Source organism: Mercenaria mercenaria, chromosome 2 (genome assembly GCF_021730395.1).
Source record: "Mercenaria mercenaria strain notata chromosome 2, MADL_Memer_1, whole genome shotgun sequence".
Classification (NCBI taxonomy): Eukaryota; Metazoa; Mollusca; class Bivalvia; order Venerida; family Veneridae; genus Mercenaria; species Mercenaria mercenaria.
The window spans coordinates 87,694,301-87,717,691 of record NC_069362.1 but is presented as its reverse complement, the minus strand read 5'-3'; the positions used below and the strand labels follow the sequence as shown (position 1 = coordinate 87,717,691).

The 23,391-nt window shown below is 34.3% G+C and overlaps 1 protein-coding gene across 1 annotated transcript in view; it reads left to right on the top strand.

Moving 5' to 3' along the window:
* Positions 1-20,896, top strand: part of LOC123562345 (helicase with zinc finger domain 2-like) — an 89,583-nt gene extending 68,687 nt beyond the window's left edge. Inside the window, exons 26-34 of the mRNA XM_053527106.1 lie at positions 1,070-1,155; positions 1,876-2,133; positions 2,824-3,035; positions 9,942-10,118; positions 11,129-11,341; positions 12,710-12,928; positions 13,256-13,409; positions 14,204-14,371; positions 15,386-20,896. Coding sequence (XP_053383081.1) covers positions 1,070-1,155; positions 1,876-2,133; positions 2,824-3,035; positions 9,942-10,118; positions 11,129-11,341; positions 12,710-12,928; positions 13,256-13,409; positions 14,204-14,371; positions 15,386-15,498 — 1,600 coding nt within the window. The 3' untranslated portion in view covers positions 15,499-20,896. The remainder of the gene's footprint in view (positions 1-1,069; positions 1,156-1,875; positions 2,134-2,823; positions 3,036-9,941; positions 10,119-11,128; positions 11,342-12,709; positions 12,929-13,255; positions 13,410-14,203; positions 14,372-15,385) is intronic.
* Positions 20,897-23,391: the final 2,495 nt, after the last annotated feature.

The following is a 23,391-nucleotide window of genomic DNA, read 5'->3' as shown; positions in this document are numbered from 1 at the left end:
GAAAGTTGATAGGGAGGTTGGTAATGACCAGCAGATGAACCCTATTGATTTTGAAGTCAGTATGTTAAAGGTCAAGGTTACAGTGACCCTGAACAGTAAAACGGTTTCCGGATTATAACTCAAGAACGCTTAGGCCTAGGGTCACGAAAATTGATAGGGAGGTTGGTCATGACCAACAGGTGACCCCTATTGATTTTGAGGTCAGTATGTCAAAGGTCAAGGTCACAGTGACCAGGAACAGTAAAATGGTTTCCAGGCAATAACTCAAGAACGCTTGGGTCTAGTGTAAGGAACATGTTAGTTAGGTTGGCCATGACCAGCAGATGACCCCTATTGATTTTGAGGTCATTAGGTCAAAGGTCAAGGTCACATTGGCCAGAAACAGTTAAATGGTTTCTGATCTTCTTGTCCAAAACCATAGGGCCTAGGGCTTTGATATTTGATATGTAGCAAAATCTAGTGGTCCTCTACCAAGATTGTTCAGATTATTTCCCTGGGGTCAAATATGGCCCCACCCCTAGGGTCACATGGTTTATATAGACTTATATAGGAAAAAACTTTGAAAAGCCTCTTGTCCAAAACCACAGGGCCTAGGGCTTTGATATTTTGTATATGACATCATCTAGTGATCCTCTACTAAGATGATTCAGATTATTCCCCTAGGGTCAAATATGGCTCCGCCCTGGGGGTCACATGGTTTACATATACTTATATAGGGAAAAACTTTGAAAATCTTCTTGTCCAAACCGCAAAGTCTATGGCTTTGGTATTTTGTAATGTAGCATCATTTAGTGGTTCTCTACCAAGTTTGTTCAAGTTATCCCTCTCGGGTCAAATATGGCCCTGCCTCAGAGGTCAAATGGTTCATATAGACTTATATAGGGAAAAACTTAGAATGTACTTTTGTTTACAGTGAGCATATAATTTCTGTTCCTTGTGCAATTACTAAATGCATCAAGGGGGGCATTTCGTGTTCAACGAGCTCTTGTTAATCCCTTAGCATTTGTGCTTTATTTTCTAATCCATTTCTAGTTCATTTGGGATATACATGTTTTTTTACCAATTTCAGAATGATGCTGTATTCACTAAGAAGTCTCGAGTACAGCACCAAGTTGGCCCAGGATGTTATATTAAGACAGACACCTACAGATAAATGTAACTTTTCAATCTTTATTTACCTCCAATGCTTAAAAAAAGTATTCAGGCACTTTTGTCACCTTTTCTATTCTCTCCACTAATATAAAGTACTGTACAAATTATATTGTGAAATTGTGAGTGTTGGGAGTAAATGTGATACTTTGATTGAGTCAGTCCAGGAAATTTAATCCTTGGCCTGCTAAATTTCTATAATGAACTTGTCTATCTTTCAATTTGGACAGTACCATTAACTGTTAAAAGGGGTGCTTACCAAAAAGATACTGACTGAATGGCGAACAGTGCAGATCATGATCAGACTGCACGGAAGTGCAGGCTGATCATGATCTACACTGGTTGCAAAGGCAGAATCAATTGTGTCCAGCATGATAAGGGTTAATCCCAATGAACCATTAAATTTGACATTCAATGCATGTTCAAGTTTAAAGTCCCATGTAATAGCCTTTTTGGCCTATACTGCAAATTTTGTGTCCACAAAATTCGATGATTCCACAGTAGTTTCCAAACAAGTTGTAATAAAATGGATAAGCTACAGAAATGTTTTACTTTTTTTAGTAGACTTGTTTGATATGTCCGGGTCAAATTATTTCTGATGTTCACTAGTTTAATGCTTATTTTCAGATTTGCATCTAATGTGTTTTCCTAAAATCAAACAAAAAACTAATGATGGAATACATTGCAAAATACAGAGATATTAATTGAACAATATTTTGCTTACAGTACAGTTCACAGATGTTGATTCATTGCTTCAGTCATGTAGAGGAGTTCTACATGTACCTAATCAGCAACAAGAAGCAGCCCTTAAAATGTCAGTGGAACAGCCCCTCACTGTCATACAGGGATGTGTGGGCTCTGGAAAATCTGTGTTGGCTGCCAAACTGGGCTTCATATATGCTCAGCGCAACAGAGGTGTTAGTGGACCTAAACAGCAGGTGTTAATGTGTGCACCAAGGGAAACTACTCTGGATATTCTTACAGGTATGTCATGTAATTGATAACTGTTTTGAAGGGCTCAGTTGTCAAGAAAAGGAAGGTGGTTTAATAATTATGTTTCCCACTTGTAGTGGAGGAGACATATTGATATAGTGCTGTCTGTCTGTCTGCACATACAGCAGGATAGCTATGTGGCAAGGAGAACAATAGATAACAGTAATTCTATTCATTCTGTTTCTTATGTGTGGGTAAAATGTTTTTTCATAGCTATAAAAAGAACAAAAAGAGAGAATAAAGGAGTAGCCACATAATTACTGTACCGTAGGAACATCATTCTGTATGTCACAAAAGTTGTCCTAGCAACACCCCTGACAATTTTTGCATGTTAAGTTGTGGGAGGCATTTGTTTTACTTGAAAAACAATCTCTAGTTTATAAGTATTTGTTGAATACCTTTATGCAGTGTCAGATTCTGTCTTGGGAGGGAGCCTTACACGCCGGTGGTTATACCCGCGTAGTTGACACACTGTTTCAACTCATCATTCAGTACACATAACATCGTAGCTGTTGAATCAGATGTGGAAACAAATATGCTAAGAATTGTTTAAAAATCTATGACATTTTCCCCTGTACTTTGTTTCACTTTACACTTGAAGTTTTGTGTATTGAATATTAAATTTATTATACACAAAAATGAGTGATTTATTTAAATACAGTAGTTTTGTTTTGTTTTCAGAGTACTTTCTGTCCCTGAAGCCAAATTGTCCGAGAGTAGTCAGAGTTTATAGCAACAGTGTAGAAAGAGTTGTACATCCGTCGCCAAAAGATGTAACACGTATAATGCCATATAGTAGTCAAGATGTGGATGAAATCAAGGCTAATTACTCTGTTCTATCATTGTACGACCTGGTCAGACGTTCAGGGTCACCTTTTAGTAAATCTCTAACTGTAAGTAGAGATCTGCTGTTTTAAACTTAACTGAACAAAAGGTTACAAAGGTGAAGTTGACTTTATCAGTATTGATGGACAGTCTGGCATCAGTCATCCTTTGTAATCCATCTTTCTCTTAAACTATTATTAGAATTTCAGCTAATCATCTGTAGCCTCCTTGCAGTGTGTGAAATAAATCTGAATTCCAACTTGCCCGTAGGGCAACCTAGAACTGATTTCAACTTGTCCCCTTAGATTCCAACTTGCCCTGGATCTCTTCTTTAAAAACACGTTCAATCCCAGAACGTTCGGGCTAGCGCCTTTGAAATAGTACTAGCCAAAATTCAAGTTAACTTTGCTAGCCTGAAAAATAATTTGTATTTCAGCATTGTATGAAATGAAACAGCATTGCTTTTTAGAGCAATACATTCCTGTAAATGAATAGTCATAACATTTTCTTTATTATTTATTCTCTGAAAGTCAGAACAAACGAAAACACAGCCTCCTGTGGTAACTCTGGCTCATCATCATCCTAATCATCAAAGTTATATTTCTCATTCAGAGCAGACCGCTTCCATAAGGAACCAATTTCATGGAGTCGGGACTGCCTAACATTCAGATTTTGCGGTCCTTTTTAAATTTTCTTGGGAGTCCTAGTATTACTTTGTACAATGACCCTTATCATCATCCTTATCAGGAATATCATCTTCATATTTAACTGGTTCAAAACATGGTGTAAAGTTATACAATTTAAAGAAAAGGACCACTAGAATGATAAGAAAACATTATATTTAACAAAAACTATTTTATAGTTTTATTATAAGTATAGCAACAGTCAGCATTTGCAACAGTCAGCATTAAATATTAAAATCAACAAACTTACTGTTCATCCTCTACATAATAAAAATCCACAAAAAAAACTAATGTACATTTTTATAAACCTCGTAGAATTATGTCAAATTACGTCAATCACCCCCACAATGTCCAACCAGTTAACTTTCATCCCACATCAAAGAGCAATACCGAAAATCAATAAAGGAAAATTTGCCTTTAAAGTCAGCTGCCATGTGCATCAAAATGTGTCATAGATATCAGTTGTGTAACCTAAATAGGAGACGGATTGAAGTGTGTGTAAGTGTTCTTTTTTAATACTGTAAAAGCAGGATTTATAATTGAAATTTCAAAGTAAGTAGCAAATTTATTACTCATCGGAAAAAGTTTTTTAACTTTGACTTTGAACTGTCTATTTTACTCACCAATTAGCAAATAAAATTTATTCATTTATCTTTTTAGCTCACCTGTCACAAAGTGACAAGGTGAGCTTTTGTGATCGCGCGGTGTCCGTCGTCCGTCGTGCGTCCATGCGTCCGTAAACTTTTGCTTGTGACCACTCTAGAGGTCACATTTTTCATGGGATCTTTATGAAAGTTGGTCAGAATGTTCATCTTGATGATATCTAGGTCAAGTTCGAAACTGGGTCACGTGCCTTCAAAAACTAGGTCAGTAGGTCTAAAAATAGAAAAACCTTGTGACCTCTCTAGAGGCCATATATATCACAAGATCTTCATGAAAATTGGTCAGAATGTTCACCTTGATGATATCTAGGTCAAGTTCGAAACTGGGTCACGTGGGGTCAAAAACTAGGTCAGTAGGTCTAAAAATAGAAAAACCTTGTGACCTCTGTAGAGGCCAAATTTTTCATGAGATCTTCATGAATATTGGTCAGAATGTTCACCTTGATGATATCTAGGTCAAGTTCGAAACTGGGTCACGTGGGGTCAAAAACTAGGTCATTAGGTCTAAAAATAGTAAAACCTTGTGACCTCTCTAGAGGCCATATTTCTCAATGGATCTTCATGAAAATTGTTCAGAATGTTCACCTCGATGATATCTAGGACAAGTTCAAAACTGGATCACGTGGGGTTAAAAACTAGGTCAGTAGATCTAAAAATAGAAAAACCTTCTGACCTCTCTAGAGGCCATATTTTTCATGAGATCTTCATATATATTGGTCAGAATGTTCACCTTGATGATATCTAGGTCAAGTTCGAAACTGGGTCACGTGGGGTCAAAAACTAGGTCAGAAGGTCTAAAAATAGAAAAACCTTGTGACCTCTCTAGAGGCCATATTTTTCATGAGATCTTCATGAATATTGGTCAGAATGTTCACCTTGATGATATCTAGGTCAAGTTCGAAACTGGGTCACGTGGGGTTAAAAACTAGGTCAGTAGATCTAAAAATAGAAAAACCTTGTGACCTCTCTAGAGGCCATATTTTTCATGAGATCTTCATATATATTGGTCAGAATGTTCACCTTGATGATATCTAGGTCAAGTTTGAAACTGGGTCATGTGGGGTTCAAAAACTAGGTCAGAGGTCTAAAAAATAGAAAAACCTTGTGACCTCTCTAGAGGCCATATTTTTCATGAGATCTCATGAATATTGGTCAGAATGTTCACCTTGATGATATCTAGGTCAAGTTTGAAACTGGGTCACGTGGGATTAAAAACTAGGTCAGTAGGTCTAAAATAGAAAAACCTTGTGACCTCTTTTAGCGGCCATATTTCTCAATGGATCTACATGAAAATTGGTCAGAATGTTCACCTTGGTGATATCTAGGTCCAGTTCGAAACTGGGTCACGTGCGGTCAAAAACTAGGTCAGTAGGTCTAAAAATAGAAAAACCTTGTGACCTCTCTAGAGATCATATTTTTCAATGGATCTTCATGAAAATTGGTCAGAACGTTTACCTTGATGATATCTAGGTTAATTTCGAAACTGGGTCACGTGGGGTTAAAAACTAGGTCCGTAGGTCTAAAAATAGAAAAACCTTGTGACCTCTCTAGCGGCCATATTTCTCAATGGATCTACATGAAAATTGGTCAGAATGTTCACCTTGGTGATACCTAGGTCCAGTTCGAAACTGGGTCACGTGCGGTCAAAAACTAGGTCAGTAGATCTAAAAATAGAAAAACCTTGTGACCTCTCTAGAGGCCATATTTTTCATGAGATCTTCATGAATTTTGGTCAGAATGTTCACCTTGATGATATCTAGGTCAGGTTTGAAACTGGGTCACGTGGGGTCAAAAACTAGGTCAGTAGATCTAAAAATAGAAAAACCTTGTGACCTCTCTAGAGGCCATATTTTTCATGAGATCTTCATGAATGTTGGTCAGAATGTTCACCTTGATGATATCTAGGTCAGGTTCGAAACTGGGTCACGTGGGGTCAAAAACTAGGTCAGTAGGTCAAAAAATAGAAAAACCTTGTGACCTCTCTAGAGGCCATATTTCTCAATGGATCTTCATGAAAATTGTTGAGAATGTTCAGTTTGATGATATCTAGGTCAGGTTCGTAACTGGGTCATGTGCGGTCAAAAACTAGGTCAGTAGATCGAAAAATAGAAAAACCTTGTGACCTCTTTAGAGGCCATATTTTTTACAAGATCTTCATGAAAATTTGTGAGAATGTGCATCTTGATGATATCTAGGTCAAGTTTAAAAGTGGGTCACGTGCCTTCAAAAACTAGGTCATTAGGTCAAATAATAGAAAAACCTTGTGACCTCTCTAGAGGCCATATTTTTCAATGGATTTTCATGAAAATTGGTCAGAATTTTTTATCTTGATGATATCTAGGTCACGTGCTCAAAAACTAGGTCACTATGTCAAATAATAGAAATAACGATGTCATCCTCAGTTCAACACTGAGTCATGTGGGGATAGGTGAGCGATTCAGGACCATCATGGTCCTCTTGTTTTGTGCTGGAATTGTCGGTATCATTGCGACAATTATTTCTATTGTCTTCCGACTTTGGAGCAAACAACTTACCAACTCTTAATCTTTTTATTATCGGCAATCAGCGCCTTCCCAACATGTCCGCTGATGTGAATGACGGATTACATTTTACAGACGGTCTCTTTATAAAACACGATTTACTGATGGTCTCTTTATCAAACATGATGCTTTAGGAGGCAGTCAGTCATCAAGAGTTAAACACCGCTTTGATTAGTTACGGGGCGGAGCTAATCACGTTACGTCACATTGTATTGATTTTGTTTTCCTTCGAAAACTTCGGATGTAAAAAGTGTACACAATTGACATTTGTTGGATATTAGGGGTTAAATTCATTCGACCAGTTGAGCGTGAAGGTTGGATTTTATACTCGACTGATCTGCAAATTACTCGACTCGGGCTTTGGGCTGGCGGTGTAAGTCAAAGACTATTTTTGCAGCTTGCCCGTCGGGCAATTTAGCAGTCAGTTTTACTTGCCCGTCATGGTTTTTTACTTGCCAGGGCAATCGGACAGGCGCTTATTTCGAACACTGTCCTTGCATGGAGTGCCCTTCACCATGTTTAGACAGTTTAACTTAAGCTTTAAACGTTTCTTTCCTCTTAAACCACTTTATTCATGGTAGCCAAACTTGTTGAGATGCATCCCTGGATGGATCTTTATCAACTTTTCCAAAATCATTTTGATTAACTAATTTACGGATTGCTAAGGCCTAAAAAAAAAATTCTTTGTTAACAGTAACATGCTCAAAAAAATTAGGGTAGGTAGGTCGGAAATTTTTTTTTTTTTTTTTTGGGAAATTTTTTTTATTAAGGGAGACTTTTCGGAAATTATTTTTTTGTCAAAAAATGATTACAAATAAGGGGTTTATGCCTTTAGAGCAACTGTTAGTTGATTTCTAACATCACTGGCCATGTTTAAAGCATAAAAAGTGCAGTTTTGCATCTTTTTGTAAAAAAGTTGAAAAAAATATTCTCCAAGACCATAAAAACATTTAGGGTCGGGCCAGAAATTTAGGGTAGGTCGGGATACCGGAAACAAACAATTTTTTTTTTACGCCTAAAGCTAAAACAGAAGAACAGACAACTTCTCACTAACCTCTTGATAGATGGTCATCTTATTTGGTCAGAAAAATTCTGGCATTTACCTCTCCCAAGTTCAAAAGGTTCTGCTTAACTGCCTTTTATATTTTATTACTAGTTTATAGCTTGATTTAAATGAATACAGTTAAAATACTGAAATTATGCCCATGTGTACAGAATGCTTTATTTCATGAGTGTATGAAGGATGTTTGTAGTACCATGGAAATACCTTTCACTGAGTGAACACCTGAATATATTTTGTATGAGGAACATAGCCACAGGTGAAAGTATAAGAGCTGGTGTTAAGAGTAAATGACATTTTGCTCTAACTTGTAAAACAAATTTTCTTTATATTTCTTGTTTTATTTTTCAGTTGTTTTGACATTTTATCCATTGTATAGTTCTATACCAGCAGAAAATAGATTTGATACTTTTCACTCTGAAATTATCAGATCTGTACACTCAATACTATATTTCAGTATTCTCTAAAAAAGGTGTTCTACGAGACACTATTTTCACTGTATTCATATTTATAAATTATCTATTTCAAGACTATGAAACACTATTTTCACTGTATTCATATCTCTCTGTTTCAAGAGTATGAAACACTATTTTCACTGTATTCGTATATCTCTGTTTCAAGAGTATGAAACAATTTTTCACTGTATTCATATATCTCTCTTTCAAGAGTATGAAACAATTTTTCACTGTATTCATATTTCTCTGTTTCATGAGTATGAAACACTATTTTCACTGTATTCATATATCTCTGTTTCAAGAGTATGAAACAATTTTTCACTGGATTCTTATCTCTCTGTTTAAAGAGTATGAAACAATTTTTCACTGTATTCATATATCTCTGTTTCAAGAGTATGAAACACTATTTTCACTATTCATATCTCTCTGTTTCAAGAGTATGAAACAGTTTTTCACTGTATTCATATATCTCTGTTTCAAGAGTATGAAACACTATTTTCACTGTATTCATATATCTCTGTTTCAAGAGTATGAAACAATTTTTCACTGTATTCTTATATCTCTGTTTCAAGAGTATGAAACAATTTTTCACTGTATTCATATATCTCTGTTTCAAGAGTATGAAACACTATTTTCACTGTATTCATATATTTCTGTTTCAAGAGTATGAAACACTATTTTCACAGTATTCATATATCTCTTTTTCAAGAGTATGAAACAATTTTTCACAGTATTCATATATCTCTGTTTCAAGAGTATCAAACACTATTTTCACTGTATTCATATAAATTATCTATTTCAAGACTATGAAACACTATTTTCACTGTATTCATATGTCTCTGTTTCAAGAGTATGAAACAATTTTTCACTGTATTCATATATCTCTGTTTCAAGAGTATGAAACACTATTTTCACTGTATTCATATATCTCTGTTTCAAGAGTATGAAACAGTTTTTCACTGTATTCATATATCTCTGTTTCAAGAGTATGAAACAATTTTTCAATGTATTCATATATCTCTGTTTCAAGAGTATGAAACAGTTTTTCACTGTATTCATATATCTCTGTTTCAAGAGTATGAAACACTATTTTCACTTTATTCATATATCTCTGTTTCAAAAGTATGAAACAATTTTCACTGTATTCATATATCTCTGTTTCAAGAGTATGAAACACTATTTTCACTGTATTCATATATCTCTATTTCAAGAGTATGAAACACTATTTTCACTGTATTCATATATCTGTTTCAAGAGTATGAAACAATTTTTCACTGTAATCATATATCTATTTCAAGAGTATGAAACACTATTTTCACTGTATTCATCGCTCTTTCAGGAGTATGAAACTCCATATTTACTGTATTCATATATCTCTATTTGAAGAATATAAAACACTATTTTACTGTATTCATATATCTTTATTTCAAGAGTATGAAACAAGTTTTCACTGTATTCATACATCTCTGTTTCAGGAGTATGAATCTCTATTTTCACTGTATTCCTATATCTCTTGTTTCAAGAGTAGGAAACATTTTTTCACTGTACATTGTATTCATATATCTCTGTTTCAGGAGTATGAAACACTATTTTCTCTGTATCCTGATGATATATCCGAGGATCAGTTTGATGAGTTCTCAGAGTTACTGACTAAGGTTGAGACTGCTGTGTTAAGAGAAGCTGATGTAATATTGTGTACCTGTGTAACTGCTGGTCTACCAAAGATAACTTGTAACACTAACATTCAACAGGTATAAGTTATTACTGTGAAATCATTCTTATTCATGTGGGACTACTTTTATTTTGAAATCAGTCGTAATAATGCAGGACTAATTTTTTTTGTGTATTTGTGGTCACATCTGTCTACACAAAGAACTAGAATTCCAGTAATTATATCATAATCTTACATCTACTGGTTCATGTCTGTACAGATTATACACTTTGGTCAAAAACACAAAATTTCATTTTAAAAAAGTTGAGTGTTTTATCAGTATTTTAAATACTTCCAGTGAATACACATTAAAAATGACAGTGCTGGTAATATAGAGCAGGGACAGCACAGTTGTGCTGGTATATTATATGTAAAAGTATGAACTATCATAAATTAGTCAAGTTATGTGTTATTTATTGCAGCAAGTCTTCGGTTATGGCAGAATTGGTTGATTAATTGCAAAATAACTGAAAATATGCCTGCTTATCAATAATACTATTGGACATATACATCTGGTTCATATGCAAATTCGCTTCAGTTTGTAAACCATGTTCATTTACAACACAAAAGTGAAGAATAATAAACAACCACTTAACCTAAATAAAATGAATAATAAATAAAGATTTTTCATCACTCCTATACAAGTAGTTGTGATACACTTTCATATTAGACTATTTTGTATGTTTAACTGGTAGGTGTATTTCCTATTTTGATTAAGATGTGCTAAAAATAGCACAGAGATCCTGTCTCAGTACATATTTTCAATAAAATAAAATGCTTCAGTATATTTCAACAAGTGCTTGTATCATTATTTTTGGTGGATTGTTTCTGTATTATGATTTATTTAAACTACAAAGTGTTTAAAGATGAGACTGAGTGAATTAAGAGCACTTCAGTTTAAGTTGGATATTTCCTTCCCGGATATTCGTTGATTTTTTCCAGAAGAAATTATCAATAGCTAGTTGCAATTTAAATGATTTTTCTTGAGAAATATTCATCAAATTCATGAGACTTTTAACTAGAACTGTTTTTATATTTCAATCATTTCAGATAATTATTGATGATGCTAATTCTGGTTCTGAGCTTGAGTTGCTGGTTCCACTGTCATTACACCGAGAGGCAAACCAGGTGACAATTATCGGGGATGTTAACCAGATAGGTCCACACGTTACTAATGAGGCTGCTAAAGTTCTTGGGTTAGGAAGGTCCATAATGAAAGATTATTTGAGTTTGGCAGTGTATTTGAATGTTCAGTATAGAGTGGTAAGTAGCAGTATATTTAGTACTAATTGCTTTATGGCAAATAAAAGTGGGGGAATTTTTGCTTGAAGTAACATGAAAAATTATATTGGACATGGTATTCATCATCAAAAAAAGTGAAATTTCAAAGGCAGAGGTTCAGGTTTGATCAATCATTCAATGGAACAGGTGAGGGAAAAAGCAATTTGGTAATATCCCTGTCGTTTGTAATCCTTACAGCCATACATACCCAAAATATACCAGGCCAAAATTTTATAAGTGATATCTAGAAATTGTGTTTGATATCTTATGTGACATACCAGGCTAGATTTATTTAAATTTTCACCATTATCTGGCAGTGGTACTTGGGAAGTATTACATAAAACGCTGTCAGAATATTGAATCTGATAAACTGATACTAGTCAGGGGTATACAAATGATTCACTGGGGCAGATTAATGACTCGGCATTCACATCGGGACTGTTTCCTCATTTAAAGCAAGAATAGTATGCAGATATTTATGTTTTGTATTTTATAACAGTAAGCATATGACACTGTATTGTACCTACAAAAATTGTAATTTTATGGTTTAATTGATTAAATATGCCCCTAGATACTAAATTTAGAATCCTTTTTATATGCCCGTCTCAGAAAGAGCGGGGCATATTATGTGAACACCCGTGGCAGGCGGGCGGGTGGTCGGTGTCCAAAAGCATGTCCGCGCTCTAAGTCAAACAGTTTTCATCCGATCTTCACCAACTTGCTGACAATGTTTATGGGCATAAGGCCAAGTTCGATAACCACCCAAATCGCCCCAGGCACTCTGGGATTATGGCCCTTGAATTACTCGAAAAACTGCCAATTTAGCTTTGTCCGACCTCGAAGTCGAACAGTTTTCATCCGATCTTCACCAAACTTGGTGATAATGTTTTTGGTCATAATATCTCAGCCAAGTTTGATAACCACCAGGCACTCTTGGATTATGGCCCTTGAATTTACGTAACTGAGTATTTAGATGGGCGTATTTTTTGACAGTCTGGCACTCTTGTTTGGATTAGGATTTCATTTGTTTTGGAGGATGAAATGAGGAAAAAAGTTGGCTCTTGGAGTATTGCAGAAACCTATTATTGGTGAAAAATCAATGATGGTATTGCAAAGAAACATAAATTATTATTTTCCAGTATATCCAATTTTCAGTTGCACCCTGAACACCTGCCTTTATGTTAAACATTCACCTATTTTTCTTCTTTCAACTGGCAGAATGTTAAATGTTGTTGTTGTTGTTTTGAAAGGAGTACAGTAACTTAAAAAAATGCCATAGTATGCATAATTGTCTGTTCAGATGTCTAGTTTCTTAAACCTTTTTCATGAAAAGGCATTTTATTTTTATAGCATGAGGGTATAGTGGATTTCCCATCTAAGAATAGTTATGAAGGTCGACTCCTGTGTGGTACAATGGGACAGAGACAGCCTTCCATCTTGAACTGGCCTGCAGGAAGAACTAAACCAGTAGCTTTTTGTAAACTGAAGGGTACAGAAAGTACACATCTACTTGATGTTGGATCACAGAGGGAAGATACAATTTGTAATAGTGACCAGGCTGACTTTGCTGTAAGTACTTTTTTATACATCTTTTTTTATGACTCTTTATGTTAATCTTTGTTTTGGTTCAGATGTAAGAATAACCATTTTTGGAGTATTGGACATTTTGAAAGGATGAATTGATTGGATTCATTTTTGATACGCAGGTTAGATTTTATAAGTTCAGTTTTAGTCACAATCTAACATACTGGCAGGGTTTATACACAAGACTTGCTGTAAAGTTGACATATGTTTATATCCTTGAAAGTCAGTGTAAATCTTGAGGTTACAGTATTTCTTCATGTTACCATTCCATCCTTCATGAGCAGCCTATGATATCATGTTTGCAATTTTCAGGTGAGGATAGCAGTTTCCTTGGTAACGAGTTACCAGGTACCAGCAAGTAATGTAGCAGTTATCTGTACAACTAGAGCCCAGCGTGTCATGGTCAAAGATAAGTTTTCAGCTGTAGGAAACAATTCTGCTTGTCTTACTGTAGCTGAGGCACAAGGTACATGTTTTGTGTATGTATAAACAGGGTTCACACAGTATTCAAAAGTGCTTAACCTTTAAACTGCTGGCGGCAAGTGATTCTGCCTTTGCGACCAGTGCAGACCATGATCAGCCTGGACAGATGTGCAGGCTGATCTTGGTCTGCACTGTTCACTTTTCAGCGAGTAAATTTTCCGTGGGATAAAAACACTGGGGCCTAGCTTCCACATTTTTCACAGCATCGAGTTAGCATGTAGCAATTTTTGGTCTTTTGTTTCTAGTTTTCAAATTGTATAGTTTTGTAAAAAGCGATAGAGGCATTTCCCATAATGGAGTAATGTTGACAGTAAACTTAGAGCCGAGTGTTTTATTCACAAAATTCTTGATATTGCACTTCTTTTCATACAAGTCAGCCATGTCAGAAAGTTTATTCGTGGTGATGGAATAGAAAGCATAATTTAAATTTCATTTACTGTCAGTCAACCTACAGCTGTAGTTTCTCTTTTTTGGAACTGTTCTTATAGAAGTGACTTAAGGCTTGTAATAGTAGTCATAAATAGAAAAATCAGTCCTGGAAAATAAGGAAAATGTCCTCAAGAAGTCCAGAAATTTTTATTTGGTTGTAACAAAAACCAAGTAGTGACCAAATCGAACATTTTTAGGTGAACAATATCCACACTGAGGCTTCAGTAAGAATGCATAGAAATGTGCATGTCATTGAATATATTATTATTTGTCTTCCAGTTTATAATTCGTATTTAACAATATAGTGAATAAGAAACATGTTGAAGAATGTCATTGTATTTATTTCAGGCAAGGAGTATGACTATGTAATCCTTTGCACTGTTAGGACAGTGGCTAATCCTAGTGTAGAAAGGTATCCAGATAAAAAATGGAAGTTGGCTAAACTTGGTCAGCTTGTTGATAAAGCTATAGTCACTACAGCTTTAACTAGGGCTAAGAAAGGATTGGTCATTGTAGGTAAGTCATTTACAGACACAACTAATTCAGCATCAGTAATTGCCACTGCAAATAGTTTTAGCAAATCATTTTTATACGCCTGAAGGGACTATTTATTATGTTATACCCCCAGTGTCCGTCCGTCTGTCCATCCGTTAGCAATTTCGTGTCCGATCTGTAACTCTTGAACCCCTTGATGGATTTCAGAACAACTTGACACAAATGTTCACCACATCAGGACGATGTGCAGAGCGCATGTTTTGGATGGCTGCCTTCAAGGTCAAGGTCACACTTGGGGGGTCAAAGGTCATATGAGTGTGTTTCGTGTCCGCTCTGTTACTCTTGACCCCCTTGAAGAATTTCAAAGAAAGTTGACACAAATGTTTCCCACATCGAGACATGTGCAGAATGCATGTTCTGGATGGCTTGCTTTAAGGTCAAGGTCACAGGGGTCAATAGTCATATGAGTGTGTTTCGTGTCCGCTCTGTAACTCTTGAACTCCTTGAAGAATTGTAAAGAAACTTGACACAAATGTTCACCGCATCGACATGATATGCAGAGCGCTTGTTCTGGATGGCTAGCTACAAGGTCAAGGTCACAGGGGTCAAATGTCATAACTTAGGTGTATATTGCTCCGCATTGCGGTGCTCTTGTTTTGCTTTGAATAATGTGTATCAGACAAATGGTTTGAACATTTCAAAGAATTATGGTGTTAAGAAATGACTATGAATTGTGCTTTGAATCCATAAAGTTTTGAGTTTGAAACATACACATTTATCAAAATTTACATCACTGATTTAAAAGCAGATCTGCTTTATATTGGTTGATTTTGATTGGCTAATGTGTTTAACCTAGAATTGTCTTAAAATGCCACTAATTGGCAATACATTTACCTGATATCAACAAATGTGATGAAGTTTCAAATTAGGTAACTACAAGAGACCTCAGTTAAGGGTAAATACAAGAATATAGACTTCTGTATTAAACTTATTGTATTGTAAAAATGCTTATGAGTCTTACATCTTACATTTCAGGTAATGATGAGCTGTTACGTTGTGATGCATTGTGGGCCAAGTTGCTGGCGGATTATGGCAACAGTGGAAGGATTGTTACCGCAGATACCTTCCTCAAGTCCATGTCTATGTAGTGATACGCCAGTTATATTTACTATGAAACCTATATATGCTTATATAACATATCAGCGGATTCAGATTAGACTGTAATATATATTTATGTGTGAATAATTGTAAATTATATGTATTTAGTGTTTGAATAACACTTATATGTATGCTTAACTTTGATGATTTAGGCGTCAAATGTTGAATGAAATTGTTAGCATTTTTTTGTAGATTGAAGCTGAAAGATATGTAAAAGAATATTAATTGGTTATCATTTGTAAAGATGTTTAAAGACAGTTGTTAAAGGTTTTGATACATTCTGTTTGTAATTTACTGCAGTGGTAGAGTTATGTTCATTTACAAATGAAATTAGTAGAGCTGTTCACTCGATCAAAGGTAATGTTACTGGCTGAGCTTTGGAGTTTGCTTACATACATGTATACAGTTGTATATATTTCATGATTTTTATGTTCTTTTTAATTGTTGTTAGAAAAGATTAACTTTATTTATTGATACATATTTGTTGTTGTTTCATTGAGTTGCAGAGTTATTGGTTAGAATAGATTGCTGTATATTTATATGCTTTATTTGTGTAAAAAAATATTCTTTGAATATTTTGTTATTTACTGTGAAATAATGAATTTGCGGGCATAACATTGTGTGGTTCCAGCAAAAATGCCTGTTTTGTTGGAACATAATGGATTTCAGTTTTAACCATGAAATCCAAAACATGACATCTTGTTTATAAAACTGCAGCTTTAGATTTTGTTTATACTCCTGTTTTATCTCTTGACTTTTGTTGATTTTCAAAGTATACATGTATGTGCAAAAATGGATAGGTAAATGTTTGAATACCTGCATTCTGCAGTTGCTTAAGTATGAATATATATAGAAGAGGTTATTGACAGATATATGTCTAGAACAGATATAGCCAGTCTTATGTCTACATATCTTTTGAAGAAAAGTATAAGCATACATTTAATTTTGCAGATGAAAATTGTTTTAATGTATAAAAGTATCTGTATGTATTAAGAAAGTATGTGTCACTATATGTTATATATAGTGATAAGAAACCTGAACTGTTACTTTGATTCAGTCATACATTTTGCTATTTAAATGTATGCCAATATATTTGGAAATAGTGTTTGAATTTTGAATGAAATTTAACTGCAAAAATTATAATTTATGTTTATTTGACATACAATATACTGTATGTTTTGCTGTAACAATAGGCCCTGTTTGTTTGTAAGGTTTGGTTAAAGAAGGGTGGGAGGATGATTATAATTGCATCTTTTCTCAACCTTGGATTATGTAGGATGCTGGACAGGGATTTTTGTGTAAATAGTTTAATGCCTTTATATGGATTAGAAGAAATGAAAATGTTTACTACAAGATAAGAATTACTGTAATATCCTGACAACTGGCCCATATAAATTACCTATGTTTTTCATGATTCAGTACTTGACATGAGGTAGGGTTACCTGTATATCATTTAGACAAGATAAATTATGGTAATAACAATGACTTGAGTTTGCACTGAATCAAAAACTGAGACACATGAAACAAAAAGTTCAAGAGAAATTAAATTTTTCCTTGGATGTACTATGTATACATTTCAGTGTTTGTTAAGGTTTCAACCTTTAAAGAGAAAATACTAGACTACAGTGGTAGGCATTTTTATCTAGATTTCAGTACCTGTACAGACCAATAACCTCGGAGCAAAAGGCAGAGCTCAGTTTTCCCAGAAGTTGTATGAAATGCACATTTTCCCCATTTTATGGCCTTTAGTCTAGAAGTTACAGTAATTAACTTGAAAATATTGTTATTTGTATATAGAATATGTCTTGATGTGTAGTTTGCAGTGTTAACCTTTATAATGAAATGTAATGACATATTTACATTTAAACATGTGATCTTCTAATTGACATGTTTTACTAATTTTGAATGTCACAGCTTTTTCATTTTTTAAATGAACCATAGCATTAACTTACATCCCTTGCAATACATCCATTACATTACTCTAAATGAACAAGTAGCATTTTAGTTGATTGAACCAATACATCTTTCCTAACCACCAGTGTAGTTTCCCTTGCCATCAAATCCTACAATTACTCATGCATACAGAACAGTAGAAAATAGTACTGTGATTTGTATACATAAAATGAAATAGAATTTATTTGTACAAATATTTACACTTTACACGAGTATTTATAAGCATTATTAATTTCTTGTATCTAAGTAATGATTTATACTATACACTTAAATACATGTAATACATTAAATTTTGTTCTTGATCTGTTATTCTACATAAATCTATGATACTGGATAGACATTCTACTTTGAAATAAAGTATGGTAACTATGTGGGTAGATAGGTGAAAAAAATAGATGTTGAACCATTTCTTTGGCTATGAAAAGTAAAGTATTAAAAGTGATTTTAATTAAAATTATTTTTTATTGTATAAAATGGCACACAAGCTATAATGGTAATTATTTTAATCATATTGTGTTATAATTGTTTAGAAATAATGATTTGTGTAAATACAAAAATATCTCAATTTTGGTATCAAATTAGAATAAAGCTATTAATAAAAAGAAAATGCACACTGTATAGTGGGAAATTACTTTGTAAAGGTTGGAAAAGTCCTGTTAGGAATTATTCTGTTGAAGTAGGATTATGTTTATATTGAAAAACAGGATTTTTCTGTGGGTAAATATTAAATTAGTAGAAGGGATTTTTTTAATATAAAAATGCTCACTGTATGAAGTAGAATAAAGTTTTTAGGAAACACTGTATAAAACTTAGATAAATTCTGAGGGTAATTATTCTGTTGAAATAGGGTTATAGTTATAGAAAGACACAAATAATCCTGTGGGTTAATACTGATGCACACTATATAAAGTGGGATAAACGTTTAAAACTTTGATAAATTTCTTTGGTAATTATTCTATTCAAATAGGGTTATATTTATATTTGTACAGATGAAAGAAACCAGACTATTTCAGTGGGCTCATATTTATGCACATAATATAAAGTAGGATAATTTGATAAGAAATCACTGCGTAAAAAGTTGGATATATTCTTTGGGTAATTCTATTTAAGTAGGGTCAATACAGAAAAAAGGCACATGATAATTTCTGTAGGTTAATACTGATGCACACTAGAAAGTAGGATGAGATTTATAGGAAATCACTGTAAATTTGGATAAATTCTGTGGGAAACAATGACAGTTCAAAGACGCACACTAGAAAGTAGGATAAGATTTATAGGAAATCACTGTAAATTTGGATAAATACTGTGGGTAACAATGACTATTCAAAGATGCACACAATATAAAGTAGGATTTGGTTTATAGGAAATCACTATGTTAACATTTGATATATTTGTTTTGTAATTATTTTGTTCAAATTGGGTTATATATAGTTATACAGGAAAATAGGACTATTCCAGGGGGTTGATACTGATGCCTGTTATATAAAGTAGGATTTGGTTTATAGGAAATCACTGTGTAAAAATTGGATAAATTCCATGGGAAGTTATTCAGTTCAAATGGGTTATATTAGTACAGAAAAATAGGATTATACTGAAAAATAATAGATTGGACACTTAAATAGTAGAATAGGTTCTGTGGGGAAAAAAACTTTGGAAAAGTGGGATATAAGTTATGTGGATTGTTATTCTGTTCTGGAAGGGTTTTATTTTTTTATACAGTATTATTTCTGTGGTTTATATAAACTTAAAATAAGGTATGAACAATAAGGTTAAATTTTTAGGAAACTTCTTTATAAGAAGTTAGACTCTTCGGGTATTAATTCTGTTCATATAGGGTCACATTTTTAATAAATTATACATAGAAACAGAACTATTTCTGTGGGTAACTTGCATCAGGTTATTTTATTTTAATTTGCACACTGTATAGTAGGTAGGATAAGTCTTCAATGAAATTATTGTATAAGATGGTTACTTCTGTGGGTATTTTTTGTTCAAATATTCTAATTTCTTTGGATTATTACTGAATTAGAAGATTTTATTAATTCTGTATCTTATAGACTGTAGAAAGTTCTGTAAGAAATTACTATGTAAAAATTGACATCATAATCTTTTATGTTACATTCAAACCTGTGTTCAAAACCGCCGCCCGCCTGCTTAGCTCAATAGGTAAGAGCGTTGGTCTACGGATCTCGGGGTCGCGAGTTCGATCCTCGAGCGGGGCGTATGTTCTCCGTGACTATTTGATGAACGACATTGTGTCTGATATCATTAGTCCTCCACCTCTGATTCATGTGGAGAAGTTGGCAGCTACTTGCGGAGAACAGGTTTGTACTGGTACAGAATCCAGGAACACTGATTAGCTTAACTGCCCGCCGTTACATGACTGAAATACTGTTGAAAAACGGCGTTAAACCCAAAACAAACAAAACAAACAAAATCAAAACCACCTGTCAACATAGACCACCATGTTATAAGTACAACTACATTCATTTTACACTGTGTATCGGTATGTTGATAAGAACTTGCAAGTAAGAACTACTTTTTGACACACCCATGGTGGTACTTGTGAATAGGTTTGACTGCATTTGCTTACTAACTTTGTTGTTTCTCTGAACAATGATCATATGGTCTTTAAATAAAGAATTAACTGTTATTAGCATTATAACCTGTGATGGATGAGAATGGTTATCTATTCTCTTGATGATCTCTAATTCTCCAGTATACCAAAAAATAGTTCTTCACTTACATTGTATTTCAAAGATTTGTGTTGGTGTGGACATTATTTTTGTATCCTTTTCACCACTGAAATCCATCACTCCAGGGTACCTTTCTTTTTAATTTTGATAAAAAGAAATAAGTGAAATGTAATGTAAGTTTTGGAAATACCTTTTCGTACCTACATTTAGGCAGGGTAGCTTTGATTCCGTTTCAAACTGAAGTTGTTGTTCTTGTCTGTTGAATATTATTGATATGTTACTGTTATTTAGTAATTTATAACTTTTTCTCTGTTCTATCAACTACATACCCTACAGTTTACCCAAATCCAAGGGAACCATTCATAAAGAAATAGTGTCCACAGTAAAATTTAGTTTAAAAATTAATCCATGTGTCTGTAGCATATTTCTTTGACCTATACCAGAATTCAGTAATTGTTATCAACTTGAATGTCAGCATGATTTAGCAACTGTTTCACATGATAAATTCATACAAACGTTTTATTCAAATAAACAGAACAGAACAGAACAGAAAAAGCAACAAAAAGTTGTTCAGTGTCATAGCATATTTCATTTCAATAGTGTAGACTTTTGTCTGTCTCTGTTGTCATCAGATGATTTTACTGCTTTGTTGTTTCCTGATATATTCACTGTAGTGTTTCTGTAGCTGTATTTTAGCCTTAAATTTTCTGTGTGTAATAAAATCAGTTTTCTCTGACAAGTTTTTACTTTTGTTTTCTGTGATTCACAATGGGTAAGAAGTTACAATAATTTTATGTGAGAACAGAGTTTATTTATGCCGAGACATTATAGTTCTGAAGACTTAATGCTGTGATATAATTCTGTGTAAAGCAAATGTGTTCAGCTTATGTGAATGGATGTTATTTTCCACATAAATCCCTACCATCACTGTCACTTGGCTTTATATGCAGTATTTCAGATACAGCCCATAAGATTGAACAGTTATAGACAGTGCTAAGAAAATAAAACTGTCAGTGTCCCCATCAAACTCTGGCAGTGTAAACTAGTGTAGAGGGATGATCCGTTGTCCTTGGTTAGGCATCCACATTTCTTTAAACGAATTTTTAGCTCACCTGTCACAAAGTGACAAGGTGAGCTTTTGTGATCGCGCAGCGTCCGTCGTCCGTGCGTCCGTAAACTTTTGCTTGTGACCACTCTAGAGGTCACATTTTTCATGGGGTCTTTATGAAAATTGGTCAGAATGTTCACCTTGATGATATCTAGGTCATGTTCGAAACTGGGTCATGTGCGGTAAAAAACTAGGTCAGTAGGTCTAAAAATAGAAAAACCTTGTGACCTCTCTAGAGGCCATATTTTTCAGAAGATCTTCATGAAAATTGGTCAGAATCTTCAACTTGATGATATCTAGGTCAAGTTTGAAACTGGGTCACGTGCCGTCAAAAACTAGGTCAGTAGGTCAAATAATAGAAAAACCTTGTGACCTCTCTAGAGGCCATATTTTTCATGGTATCTGTATGAAAATTGGTCTGGATGTACATCTTGATGATATCTAGGTCGAGTTTGAAACTGGGTCACGTGCGGTCAAAAACTAGGTCAGTAGGTCTAAAAATAGAAAAACCTTGTGACCTCTCTAGAGACCATACTTTTGAATGGATCTTCATGAAAATTGGTCAGAATGTTCAACTTGATGATATGGACATTCACCAAACATTGGTCTGTAGCATCCTTGCATGGGCTTTTCTCCAGTTTGCTTGTAGGAGTCTATGTGACACTTTTAAGAGCTGTCAGAGCTAAATGACATTTCCTGAAGTGCTTTGTTATTCACCAAATTTTTATAAGAAATATCCTAACATGAACCTTTCTACAGAAATTCTGATGATTATCCTGACTGCATATGTATAAGCCACTTAGGCTTATAACTATGTTATGCTTGGTGCTGATCATTTCAACAAAATTTTCATTCAATTCCCATCAGTGGTACAGATTTAGTCAGTTCCAACAAACTTTTATTGAAATCAAACCGGTTGTTTCAATCTTGATCATTTAGAGAAGTCGTCGGGGGCAAAATGTTTTTATTCCAAAAACTGCCCACTCATTTAACCAATAAACTTATGCACAGCTAGAATTTGTACTGGTACGAATTTCCTTCAAAATCCAGCAACAGAATAGGAGAAATAAGCTTCACAAACTTTTATAAAAAATAACCCCCTAAGGGACTCCACCAATAGTTGACTGGAGAACTTTGAAAGTATGTTACACTAGTCTTGGTACCGAACCTTCCTATCAAGTGAGAATGAAATACAACCAGCTGAACGAGAGTTGTCCTTACAATTCAGTTACGTAGTCTAGACAATATTTACTTATTTCATATTTCAGTCCTACAACTGTCAAAAAACAAGAGGAAAACCAGTAAAATTGATCATTCCTGTAAGTTTTACTGGTATCCTAACCGTTGAGTAGGACAGGTATTGCAGACTAACTTCATGAACTTATTGCCGCTGTGACCATTGCAGACCAAGATCAGCATGCACATCCTTGCAAGCTGATCTTGGTCTGCACTATTTGCTCTTAAGTGAGTAAATTTTCAGTGAACACCCTTTGAATACTAAATGACGTTGACCAAATTGAATGATAGAACAGTCCATTTTAGAAATTTAGCAGGGTAAAGGTTAAAAAGATATGTTTACTGATATTACAGAGGAATTACTCAGTTTGTTCAGTGCAAGGTCTAAATATCTTTCACCTGATACAGTCACAAGTGAAAGCTGTTTTCAGCACGAGTGTGAAATAAAGTTTTAACTAAATAATTATTTTACCTTTTTCTAATTCTATACCAGTGTAAAATATATTTATTTTCTATTGATGTCTCCCACATGTAGCGGAGGAGACATATTTAGAGCTGTCCATCCATCGGTCTGCATGTCAAAAAGTTTTTCCATGCAACTCCTTGGAAGGATTTACACCAAACTTCACAAGTGATCAATGCCAAGCCTAATTGTGCACATCAGCATTTTCTGGTTTGTTAATCTTTAGCAATCATGGCCCTTGATTTGTGAAATTTTATGTTCTGGCCATTGTTTTTCCACCATTTTCATTTCCACCAAACTTTACAGGAGTGAGCAGTGCCAAGCATCATTGTACAAACATTCATGAAATTTTATGTTTTGGCCACTTCTTTTCTAGCAACCTTACAGGAGTCAGCGTGTACATACATGCATGAAATCAAATGTTTTG